Raw genomic sequence first — 12,288 nt, 5'->3', positions numbered from 1 at the left:
GATTTAGGTAATCCATTTGATACGTTTTCAGCAACTCATACAGCAAAGTTAGAGTGCCTGGGATCGAGGCCATCAAGATGAGCAACGACAAAAAAGTCCAAACTAAATATACAATGTACATTGGATCCTTCATTAGTGGAAATGCACTCCATTATAGGCTGACTCTGGTTTTAGACTTTAGAGAAGCCAAGCATTCATTTATGAAACCACCTTTCTCCTGCCTTCCTGTTGTAGAGCAATTTATTTTCTTTGAAACCATGTGTTTCTTTCCGCTGCAGTGGCCTCACAGCGCATTTATCTTCTTACGTCTATAAGCTCTCTGGGACAGGGACTCTTGATACTTGTCTCATGGAGGCTGTCAGCACTTAGAAATGAAAAGTAGTAATGTTAATAGTAATTTTCTACTCAGGTATAAAAGCTGATTTTGTTATACCTCCTGGCAGCAGCCAGCGCACACAGTAAATGAGCTGCAGGGAGGATGTGACCATAAGTCAGTATCGTGGCCAGAGTGGCAGAGTAGCAGACATCCAGCACACCAGGCTGCTCAGCAGACAGTTTAACCTCTCAGCCCTGGTGCACCATGTCAATGGGGAACCATGAACTGGTGACTCCAGAACCAAAATGTGCTAACTGTATTTCTGACGCCATGCCTTGGAAAGTATTTGTCACATGGTCTAATAAGCTGCTGGAGTAAAAGCCTGCATAACTCAGAAATTTCCTGGGGTGTATCAGAAGAAAAAAAGGGTCCTCAGTCTTCTTGGCAAATCACTGTGCTCTGCTTTGGTTAGGGGTTGTATCCCAGTTTCTACAAAGCCCTAAGCAGGCTGTCCTGTCCTGCAGTTGCTCCTCAAGTTTCATGACGAATGCGTCTCCAGTATGATCTGGTTAACATTATAAAGTTAAGTAAGTCTTGGTGGCAGACCATCCTTACATTCAGTGAGGACCCATTCTAAAACAAAATGGGGACCCAGTGAAATAAATCAAGTCAAGATCAAATTAAACTATGCTAACATTTGCTCTGTTAGCAAAGGCATCACAATCAGAAGTATAAATAAATGAATGACAAAAATATTTTTCTTACTCTCTAACTGGAAAATATCTTGTGGGCTCAGCCCGTATTTTTCAAGCGTGACTGCTCATAATTAAGACCCCAATCCCCAAAAAGGCACTGAATCTCCAGTAACTGGAGAGGGGAAAAGAAGAAAAGGAAGAGGAGAAGAATATCACAGTACCTTTTAAAGCCAAGCCACCTGTATATAGCTGTAAGTCTAGATATCTATTCGGGAATCCATACAGGGAAACGCTAACCCAGGCTTCTAGCTGATGTGAAGCTACTGCAGCAGAGATGTTGTGTGCAAGACTGAAGGGGCAGCCGTTTAAACACGCCTCCGCCACATGCTTCTAAAACAAGCCCCCTCAGCATTCTGCCAATATGCCTTCACGTCTGCCAAAATACAAGCTGCCTGCACAATCAGAGGGCATTGCTTCACATATGGTTTTGACAGACTAAAATATGTGAATTTTTTTCTCATTTCTTCTTCCTAGGTTTCCCACTCTTGCCACATGGAGACTAATTCTAGACATTGAACCAATAATACCTGATGGCTTTTAGCTCAGTCATAACTTCTGTTCCCTTTCTACTGTGCATCCTTTCTACAACTAACTCCTGAGATCATAGCATGGTGCTTCTCACGAAGAAAAGCCACCTGCCTTGTGTAACACCTGAGGCATTAGTACTGTCCAGTCTTCGGGCCATTCTTTTAAGAGTGTCTGAAGGTATGTGGCCATGAATCAACTCTGGCAGCATGAGAATGGGCTAGAAAGAAAATAAAAAATTCCTCAATGCAGAGAGGAAAGAAATCTAAATTTATGGGACTGTAGAAAGAGTTCAAGGAAGGAGAGAGGACATTCTTGTGGCTGAACCATAAATGAGTGGAGTTGAGTCCCTCAAGAAAGAAGAGAGTAACACAGAAGAGACCCATAAGCCAAAAGGAGTAAGAAAAGGAGCAGAGAATGCTAGAAGTAATACAGATTTTATCACTGACTTCATGGGATCAGGGCTTCCCTTTCTCTGCTGTCCCCTAACCCCTACTTATTTGCACAGGGAATAAACTGGCATGATTGAATACAGATTTTTAAAGTAAGAGTGCTGATAGACTTTGGATAAAGGAGTTAATAGGATTTCATCTACATCTCCTGCAACTCTTACACAGGTGACTGAATTTTAAGCTTTTGCCATGTTCTGTTTATTGATATTTATTTTTTAGTTTTGATTTACTTATGTTTATCAATAAATAATTTCATTAATGAAGTTAATCATCATGACAATGCTCACTTTAGAAAGAAAATAAATTCAACCTTGGTTTTGAAACGTTTAAAATTTTTAATACAGGAAGTTACGATGCAGCATATCTGGAGCTTTTTACGTTTCTTTTCTGTCCTTTTTCCTTTTCTCTTGATCAGCTACTTGCCAAATATTTGTTTGTTTTAAACTAAATCAAATTTTCTACCTCCTCTGCAGGATTCATGTTTATTTATACTGGTAAGGTACAATAATTGAGAAGTAGCAAGATACACCCATGACAGAGGTCTCCTTGAATCTCTACTTTGTATTAGACCTAAGAGAGAACAGCCAGTGTAAGTTATGATTGCTGTAAGGTAGTGTTCATCTCTAAGCAGATGGAAGCCAGCTATTTTAAAACTAACTGCAACAATTGACTTAAATATAGCCCTGTCTGAAGCCAAGCAAAATCATTCCATTGCCTGCACTGAGTTTCAGACCAGCACAGCAGAGCATGTTGCAGCTCTAAATCTCATGTTTTACAAAATACACCTATCACCCACACTTTGTAGATAGGGCACCTGAAGCAGACAAAAGTGAAATGATTTGATGAAGCTCACTAAGAACAACAGTAGCATAGACAAAAATCAGAAAATAAAGAGGTCTATTCCCTCCCAGAACTTCTCGTTGCTGTAGACTACACCAGCCTCTGTCAATCTCTACATACTCGAGTTCTGCAGGTGTAAGTATTAGGAGAAATGCTGCCGAGTGTGTGACAAATCACCTTTTACTACAAAGTCCACTAAAGGCAGTGGAAAAAAGAACTGTTCATTTTGGTGAGGCCTGGACAGAGCACTAAGGGAAAATCTGGAAAAGAACATGAAGTATCCCAGTCTGCACCGGTTCATGCAAGAGCCAGAGCACAGCCAGAACAGCAATGAAGGTACAACTAAACAGAAAGAGCAGGACCCAGAAAACCAAGCGGAAAATGTTAAGGTAAGCCACCCAATGGGCTTAGCAACTACAAGAGGAGTCCAGATTTACTGCAGCTCCCAATTTAATTTATCAAAACCATCACGCAGTTGCCAACAGGGAACTAAAAAGGGGAAAAAGCCACCTGTCCATTTAACATCCATTCTTCTGTCCTACTGCTACAACAGCCAAGAGATTGCTCATCCCCACATGGGTATTTCCTTCGCCTCAGGTATTTCAGTTGTTTCACACAGAACATTGATGAACAAAATAATTAAATAATATATATTCATTATGAAAGGGCCAGTGTTAAGTGACATTTTTAAATTGCATCATGTCTTCAGACTATTTATTTTGCTAAAAATAACTTAAAAATTAACCGAGTCTTAGACAGAGAAAAAAGATTTAAACTCATGGTTTTGGATCCCAGTTTTTTATTCTGTTATCTGCACCCTCAATATAGACAATTACAGCTACCACGAAAGTCCAGTGATCAGTTTGTAAGCTGACTCCTTATATTGCTTATGTAAAAATCCAGAAATATAGAAAATAGTCATTGATTACTGGCACTCTGGTAGGTGATATATGGTATAAAATGCAGGTTAACTGATAGATCTGTATCAGAAATAGACTGGTTCACTTTTAATTGTCTGTTGTCTGGGATGAAACCTTTTTCTAGTAAGCCCTTTGCATCTGTTGAGTGTAAAAAACTTGGAGAGTTGCAATTTATAGAACCTGAAAAAATGAGTATTGTGACATCCAAATACAAATTGTTATGAAAACACATATTTGCCTAAAACCTGAAATACTAAGAAATACACGTAAGCAGATTTTTGTATTTTGTTTTTTCTTTTATGAAAAAGAAAGAAAATAAACTCTGAGTTCTAGCTTTAGAAATCTATGAAAAGAAACAGAAATCTATTTCAAAATGAAAGTTATCTTCAGAGTGCTTACAATTGCTTTCTGCCTCTGTCTCTCCCTTTGTTTGGCCCTTTCAGATTCCCGTTTTTCATACTCTTTGCGGTATTCTTCCCTCTTCAGCCTTTCATGCTGATATTCCTCATAGCTGTCATATCTAGGAAACATAACTTAGTCATTAAATCAAGCACCTGCATTTGTGAATGTAAAATTAGTAATACAATTTCTGGAATGCTTCGTTATCTCTTGAGAACCAGCTGCAAAGCAAACCAAATGCAGGCAAAACGCAGTACCTGGGTCTGCGACTGTACGGTGATCTGGATCGCGATCTTGCACGTAAGGGAGAACTTCTGTATGCTCGGTGTCTACAGTGGCTGGACTCATAATAGCAACAAGATCTGCAGGAAGAAACACATTCACCTCTGTCATTCAGTTTGAATCTACTGACACCATTTTCTACCTCTTCACCGAACTTACAATTTCTTCTAAGCTACCAGTGAGATTTTCCAGTGACAGTTTGAGATCTCCTAGTCAACTAAGGGGCCTCACGTGATTTCCGCCGCCCGCCCCCCCCGCCCTTCTGTAATGTTCCTTATTGAGGCTAACACAGAGCAGAGAGTCAGCCACTGTCAACTTCATCTGATAGGGACTGCAGCTAGATTGGCACCGGGCAGCTCGCAGATAATGGGAAAGGTTAGTTGTGTACATCTCTCACCAATTGCTATGCTGCTGACCTGACTGCCTCCACTCAGAAAGTGTAAACTTGGCAAATTTAAAGGATAATGGCACAAGTGTTTCTGTAGCAACCCTGTAACCTTCAGAGTTAATCAGCTCAGGAGCAACAGAATGAGTGGATTGCACTGGATTAAGTTATTTCTTGTTTTTTTTCTTTCTTTCCTTTAAGTTCCTTTATGGTCTTGTTGTTCTCCTTCTTATTAACTATGATGATGATACATGAATTTGCTGTACCGTACCTTGAAGAGGATCTACTACAGGGCGACCTTGATCTCGATCGGGAATATGGAGAACGGGAACAAGACCTGCGTTGAGGAAAGGACCTTGATCTAGAGCGTGTCCTTTGGGATCTTTGAGAAAATAAGGATTTGGGTGGAGACACTGAATCTCTGCATGGAGAGTTAAAAGAAGAGCAAGAAGGCGATATATCAAATAATGAATAGGCTTGTGTCCCATCCCAAGGGTAGCATAGTTTATCACTTTCATCTTCACTGTCATCAAAGAGACCATCCATTGCTAGTCCTGAATTTATAAACATAGGTAGTTTGGAGAATTGTTCATTACTATAATCACTGTCCCTTAGTTCTCTGGTCTTATCTGCTTCTTCATCAAAAACAGCTTGGCTGGGGTGACCAAAATGCTTATTCAGTTCAGCCCGAATTTCCTGGTCTTGGAGCTGTTTTCTGTTATTACTGTGGGATCCCTGCTTACTTGTCTGTAAAGTTTCTTTCTTGAAATACTGGTCTTGTTCTAAAGAAGAACAAATCTGACACTGCCACCCAGGTGAAGAATCCTTAAATTCTAGTTGGCTGGAGTCCTGAAGTTCCTGGGATATTTTAATGTGTATTTCCGATTTTGAATTCACAGATTGACAGTAGTCATGGTCACCAAACAGCCGCAAACTGGGCCGTTTTGTCTTTCTCTCCTCATGTCCACTGGACAGTACTGTAGTCTTGCTAAGCTGTGCATACAGCTCAGACTGTTCTGGACCCTTCTTGATTGGGTTATTTCCTTGAGAACCTGAAGACTCACTATAGCGGGGCTTTTTTGAAGGTGGTACAACAGTCTTGCATGATGACTTCGGCTTAGGTGAAGTCCTGAAAGGATTATCCTGGTTGGCTTTATGAGGAGGGGTCGTAGGTGGAGTTAGGCCTAAGGGGAAAAAAAGGAGGAACAGAATATTTTTAAGCACACATACAATGTTTATAAAGGCGGCTCACATGCTTCTTTAAAGCAGATACAAAGCAACACCCATTCTACGTCACTTTAATTTAACACTGCTAATAGTGGGAAAAAGAGTATTTAGAGTGTGAGACACCAAAGGTCTGGTAACAACAATAGCAACAGTATTAATGCATCGCCATTAATCTTCAGCATCATTTCTGCCCCTCCCCTTCCTCCATGACATCTGCCTCTCTCTCTGTAGATTTTGATAGAAAAGATCAAGAGATAAAAACCAAAAGACTTTTTTGTTAAAAATCAAACAGATTTTGATATAACAAAAGTCAAAAACCTAAAGAAATTAGCAGACAAAAACCTGAATAAAAGCAAGCCCGAGAAAAATAAATGAGTGCTACAAAAGGAACCTCGGTGGGACGCAGAACTTGAATGCAAGGAAGTACAGCAAGTCTACAACTCGACTGCGATGACTCTTTGTCTCCACAGTTCATTAACTTAGTAAACCATTGCTTATGTAGGTATAATACATTCTTGTAAGCATAACTAATACATTTTTCCTGAAATGTGGTTCTGCAACTGAAACCCAAGTGAACTACAGGACAACTGCAACTGTAATGAACCATTGCATTTAGAACTAAATATTAGTGAGAGTCATGAAGTAGAGAGTCAAAATGAAACAGATAAGTATTTAAAGACTAAAGATACCACCAACTACCAGGATTGTTCACATAACTGTAATAGATTATATCACTATGGTGAGACAAAATTGCAGGAAGGACTACAGCCCATTCCAGTAAAACCTGGGAACTGAAGCAGCATCTTCCAATTATTTTTATAAGGGTAGAATATAACTCTCAATATTTTCTGTAGAAATGATAGGATTTTTTCAGACTTTACAAAAGCATAATCCAGGACACCAGGGCAGAGTTAACAGAAAACTGCAGCCACTGTTCAGGAAATAATTACTCTTCAGGAGGGTACTTAGTATGTTATGTTTGAAAAATTTGCTTCCGTCCAAGTGACTCTAATGTAATTTAGAAGTATATATGCTTAAAATTAAACAAATTAGACCGAGATTAGGCAGTTCTCCTAGATAATCCAGACTATCTCTTCTTCTAGACCAAGCAGACCTTTCCATTACTTCCTTAGCAAGAGTGAAAAGAGAGGGCAGACACACTTACAGGAAGTGTGTATTTCAAGCATGGCTAGAGTTTTGTTTTGTATTTTTAACCATGCAACACAGCTCAGCAGATCAATGCAAATGGAACATGTTTTATAGTGTTTTGCTGTAAAGAAGGAAAAGCGTCCATCAATGCATAGTGCTCCCTAAGGAGCATAAATGGAGACTGGGAGTCCCATTGCATTAGCTGCAATGAATTTGTTCCAGAAAAAAAGAAGATAGGAGTACCAAGGCATGAATACTTGATGTGAGAGAGAAGCTTGATTTTGTCTGAACATTTGGAAAAAATGGTTATGAGCTACCCGTGGCTACGTGAAGCCTTTGCCTAATGGCACAAAAGTCAGGGAAACTGAGGCAAAGATAATGACACCTACAACTCCAGTTACCTCAAATTTGAATTTAATAGTGAAAAAGTTTTCTGCAAAGTCATCACTATGAAACTATTTCCTTTAATTTGAGTCCTCAATTTTTTCTTCCTTCCTGAAAATTCACTTGAGGCAGCAGTATGTATTTCACACTTTATTCACCTCCTCGCTAACAAATATTTTTGACTGCCAAATTAATTTTTGGTAAAATGAAGAGAACAGTCCTCTTTAAAATTCTGCAGTAATAATTTCCAGATTAAAACTTCAGGCTCAGATTCAACAAAGATTTGAGTGAGCAAAGACTGTTTTCTAGATAGAAAATTTAAAACTGTCACTTTTACTCATGAAATTATACAGCCCATGAGAAGTTCTGGGGTCAGTTACTGATTTTTTGGATGTAGTTTTAAAGAAAGAATGAAGCAGAAATATAATCACTCCACAATGAACATGCATATTTAAGAATTTCATGCAAAGAAACCCCAGAGATAATCCAATATTCAAAATACAATATTGTTTCCATTTCCACTTCTTTAAAGCTAGCCCCGGCAGGAAGCAAGCTAAACACAGAGCACAACGATTTCCAGAAGCCCGACAAGAAGTCCAAGAAACTTTAGAGGAGAGCAAAAAAAACCCCTACCAAAAAATCCCTCGCAAAAGTACAGACTGAGCTAAATTTACTGGCACTTCTCTTGCTGGCAGAACTGTGCTGGGGACAGCCTAAGAAAGGGCTTCCTCGTGGTATTTTGGCTTTTTTCCTGGTTTTCAGCAGAAGCAGGAAGTGCACAGGCAAGTAGAAACAGACAAAAGTTGGAAAATGTTCATTTAAGTTTTGAACAAACCTCCATCGGGGGATGGAGGAGGGAGCAAAGTTTTGAATTCATGTCACCGCTACGGAGTCCCACAACCATTCTCCAAACTGTGAACTTTGCAAAAACCAGTTGGCTGCACACTTGCTCATCTTCACACTAATCCCTGGTAATCTTCACCAAGGACCATGATCCCACATCACCAGTGTTACAATATTCTATAACCATTGGATTATTTCATACGCGCCGATTTCGCCGCCAATGTGTACATTTTAGCGTTGACAGTACAAGGTATATTCTGTGCTCTCTCTTGAACTTAGCAGGTTTTGACAGATTTATGGAAGGACAGATGGCCATTATGGGCTGAAGGCTGACAAGAGGCAGTTCAGAGCATTGTTAACACACTTGCACAAACTCTCAGCAGTGCAGCGCTGTGCAGAATGTAATTCAGACTATAGCTTTTTTATTGCTGCCTATTTTCTTTTGTCAAAAGAGCCTGCTGTGCACAGCAACAAATGGCTGCCATTACCCAGAATGTAATGGGTGTCAGACAAATCACGTAACACAAACAATCAAGAGTATGTAGGTCATATTTCAACAGAGCACAACCTTAGCAATATTTATGATTACTGCATTGAAATGTGCTCTATAATAAACAAGTACCTCTACATCACTCACACTTATGTACTTCTGCACAGCAAATCTGTTAGAAGTGGTACATACTCTACAATCATCCCCCTTAAACAGTCTTTTTTCTTTTTAAAGTAAAAGGCAAGTATTTTTTCATGACATGCTATAAAACCATTTTCTTTGTAGGGACTTTTCTTTAATTGAATGGCTTCGGTAAATGGTACGTTTGCACTTTGCCTTGCTCTGTCTATATACTACAAACTCACTTGGTGATCTTGTGCTTGAAAATAGCATACATCAATTTGCCAGCACTGCTGCCGAAGTGGCACTCTCCTCCCCGTGTCTGTGCAACAAAAGGTGTTTGCATGTGTGCCGACTCTGCCACCTTGGCTGAGCAACTTCTTTCAAGAAAGTCTCTGGGAGAGTGAAACTACTTTTGATACATTCCAAAACTCCACTACATAAACCCCTTAGTAACTCATTTAGCTCAGCTAGGTTGATAAGCAGAAATTAGGGGAGTGCCTTTGCATAAAATGTGACATCTTGACTTTTTAGGATGATTTGCAATGCTGTTTTACATAGACACCAATCCTTCTAAAACTCTACTGTAACTGTTAGCATTCAAATGTTTGATGACATTTGTTGTGCTTTGAGGGGGCTGTGAGGTAGTGTCTTTTGGGGAACGCAGCCCTAGAACCTTTCTACATGTGCACTGGGCTTTTGAGAGGCATTGAAAATGAATTTTTATAACTTTCAAGTTTGAAAATGGATTGTCAAGGGAAACATTATTTAAGGCCACTTAAAACACTGAACACAAGGTAACAGCTCAATTCAGTAAAAGAATCAGAAGAGCTTTTGTGTGGCACAAGATTGCAGAAGCCAGGAAAATATAATAAAATTAAATAGCCATCATGTTACAAAAAACTACATGCTTGTTGAGTATTCAGTTTAATCCTGTTGTCAGTGCTGCAGAGAATAAACACAGACGCCTGAAAATATCAAATAATTTACTAGATTTTATTCCCTCTGGAGAACTCTCTGCATCTCACATCTCATTTTATTGGAAATCATTCTGAGGTCAAACAAGTTCTTACACGATAGATTTTAAGTATTTGTTCTGACAACTAAGAGGTAACACAGATCTAGAGGTGGGCAGGGTATAAGTATCCTCAAGGATGCCCATGAATTCCAAATCATTATTCAAGCTGATGGCGTTCATATAGCCTTTTCTGTCGTCTTTTTGGAGAAATCAAATTTTGCACCCAAGACAGACCGGTGAGGAGTTTTATGCTCAGGTAAATTACGGGGATCTGTGTGCAAATGAGAGACTTTTCACCAAGTCACCTGTTGTAGATCAGAGGGTGGAAATAGCCCTCCAGTTACTGATTGAGCCTTAAGCATGTAAACTCACTTCATGCACTTACATGATGAGTTGAGCTTTAAAAAGACTCTGAGAGAACAGAGAGAGCTGAATTTGAAACATTTAGGAGCCATGCCACCTAACTTCTGGCATTTAGAAGCTCAGCAGAAAGTCTAAGATGATCATTGAGGAGCCCTCCATCACCAAGAAAAACACAGTCACTTCCAGAGGGTAAGTCATCCTCCTAGTTCCTGTGCCTGCAGGTGCCCCCTCAACCTGACTGGTAACAAAGAGGAAGGAGGTCTTCCAGTGACACAGAAACGTCCCATGTTCCTGGAAGACATTAGCGAGGTTCAAGCCCATGGCCTCTTAGCAAGGTGTTGGCAATGCAGCTAGCTGTGGAAGCAAAGGGAGAGGGACCTCTTGCGAGCCTCTTACTCAGAATGAGACTTGCCTTACACAGAAATTTCACCCACTACATTACCATCACCTAGGACTCCCTCCACATCATGATGTTCTGGTCCATTTTCCTTAGAATAGTATGAGAAATCAGCTGCAGGAGTCGGGATTTTAGATAGCAATGGACTTATTCCTCTATCATAGGCCACTTACTTAACGTGCATTCAAAGAATTATTATGTGTGGCTTGAAAACACTTTAAAAAAATATTTGCTCCTTGTAATCTTACAGATCAATGTTTTGACAGTTTTAGGGAGGACAAAGTTACATTCACAACTACTAACAAATCCATTGTAAAGCAAGATACCGCATTGGGAAGAGAACGGTTTCAGTTTGACTTTAGATACATGAATCCAAAATGTGCATGTGACCAAGATTGATGGCTCGTGTGGGAAATGCTTTTATTTTATTTTTCTAGTCTATAGTTAATTCATCAGTGAGGGAACCAATGTTGTTTCAGCAGAGAGATCAAGGGAGCTGCTATTTATATTAAAATACTTTGTGCTTCGATAGTGCGAGCAGCACTGCTAATGGTCTTTTCAATTCGGCAGTAAGATCAAGGCAACTCCTATTTAAATTATAATAAATAGTGCTTGTACAGTGCAAGCTGCCCTATATAAGGACAATGAGCAATGCGGTTATCTGGATATAATTTGGAGTTGCCAGGGTCTCACTAAAGAACTCCAAGGTATTATTAATCACTACTGCCACTATTTTTTCCCCCCTTTTTTGGTTGTTCTTTTTTTTACTGAAGTGGGTCCCAATTCTGTCATGATTTACTCACACATGCGGTAAGTTCTTCAGTACTCGAGGTTGTTTCTGTTACGTACTTGTCTGCTTCCAGCACAAGCAGACTCATGACACAAGACACTACTGCAATACAAATGAGTTAAAAAGACATGCACAACCACTCACCTTTTTATAGATTTATATACATATATGAATACAAAAACAAAGTCTATGTGTATGTGAAGGCAGAGAATAATACAGCTACCAAGTGATGAAATACAGTCTCCTGAAATCTCCTCACCATGCATTCTGAAGACCAGAGCAAGTGCAACATGAAGTCCAAGAGCCACCATCATGTATGCTGCTTGGTAACACTGCCCCAACTCCCTGGCCACACATGCTCCATCAACTCTTATTCTTCCTGATTATCATCAGTTTACTTTCTAGCTAGAGTCTATTTACTTCCAGAGGGAAAAAAAGTCATGTTTTCATAGTACAACGTTCCTGTTCATATATTCGTCCAGTTGTGCTGTTTCACAGCTTCTGATGCATTTTTTAATGTGCTAGTTCTCCTGGTTTTATTGTCTAAAAGACAACTACAGAGCTGTTTTGTTTCCTCCTCTGTGCACAGCTGATGGAGCAGGATGAATTTGGTAATACCAAGACCATTCCCGT

The 12,288-nt window shown here is 39.6% G+C and overlaps 1 protein-coding gene across 4 annotated transcripts in view; it reads right to left on the bottom strand.

Moving 5' to 3' along the window:
• Positions 1 to 12,288, bottom strand: part of PPARGC1A (PPARG coactivator 1 alpha) — a 381,706-nt gene that overhangs the window by 11,933 nt on the left and 357,485 nt on the right. For 3 of the 4 annotated variants that reach the window (XM_052780341.1, XM_052780342.1, XM_052780343.1), the window contains 3 exons: positions 5,146 to 6,058; positions 4,465 to 4,569; positions 4,208 to 4,328 (listed from right to left, as the gene is read on the bottom strand). In XM_052780341.1, coding sequence (XP_052636301.1) covers positions 4,208 to 4,328; positions 4,465 to 4,569; positions 5,146 to 6,058 — 1,139 coding nt within the window. The remainder of the gene's footprint in view (positions 1 to 4,207; positions 4,329 to 4,464; positions 4,570 to 5,145; positions 6,059 to 12,288) is intronic. The other variant, XM_052780344.1, reaches the window with a different exon arrangement.

The sequence above is a fragment of the Harpia harpyja genome, chromosome 2 (assembly GCF_026419915.1).
Source record: "Harpia harpyja isolate bHarHar1 chromosome 2, bHarHar1 primary haplotype, whole genome shotgun sequence".
Taxonomy (NCBI): Eukaryota; Metazoa; Chordata; class Aves; order Accipitriformes; family Accipitridae; genus Harpia; species Harpia harpyja.
Note: the sequence above shows the minus strand (reverse complement) of the source record. Positions and strands in the feature narration are given on the sequence as shown.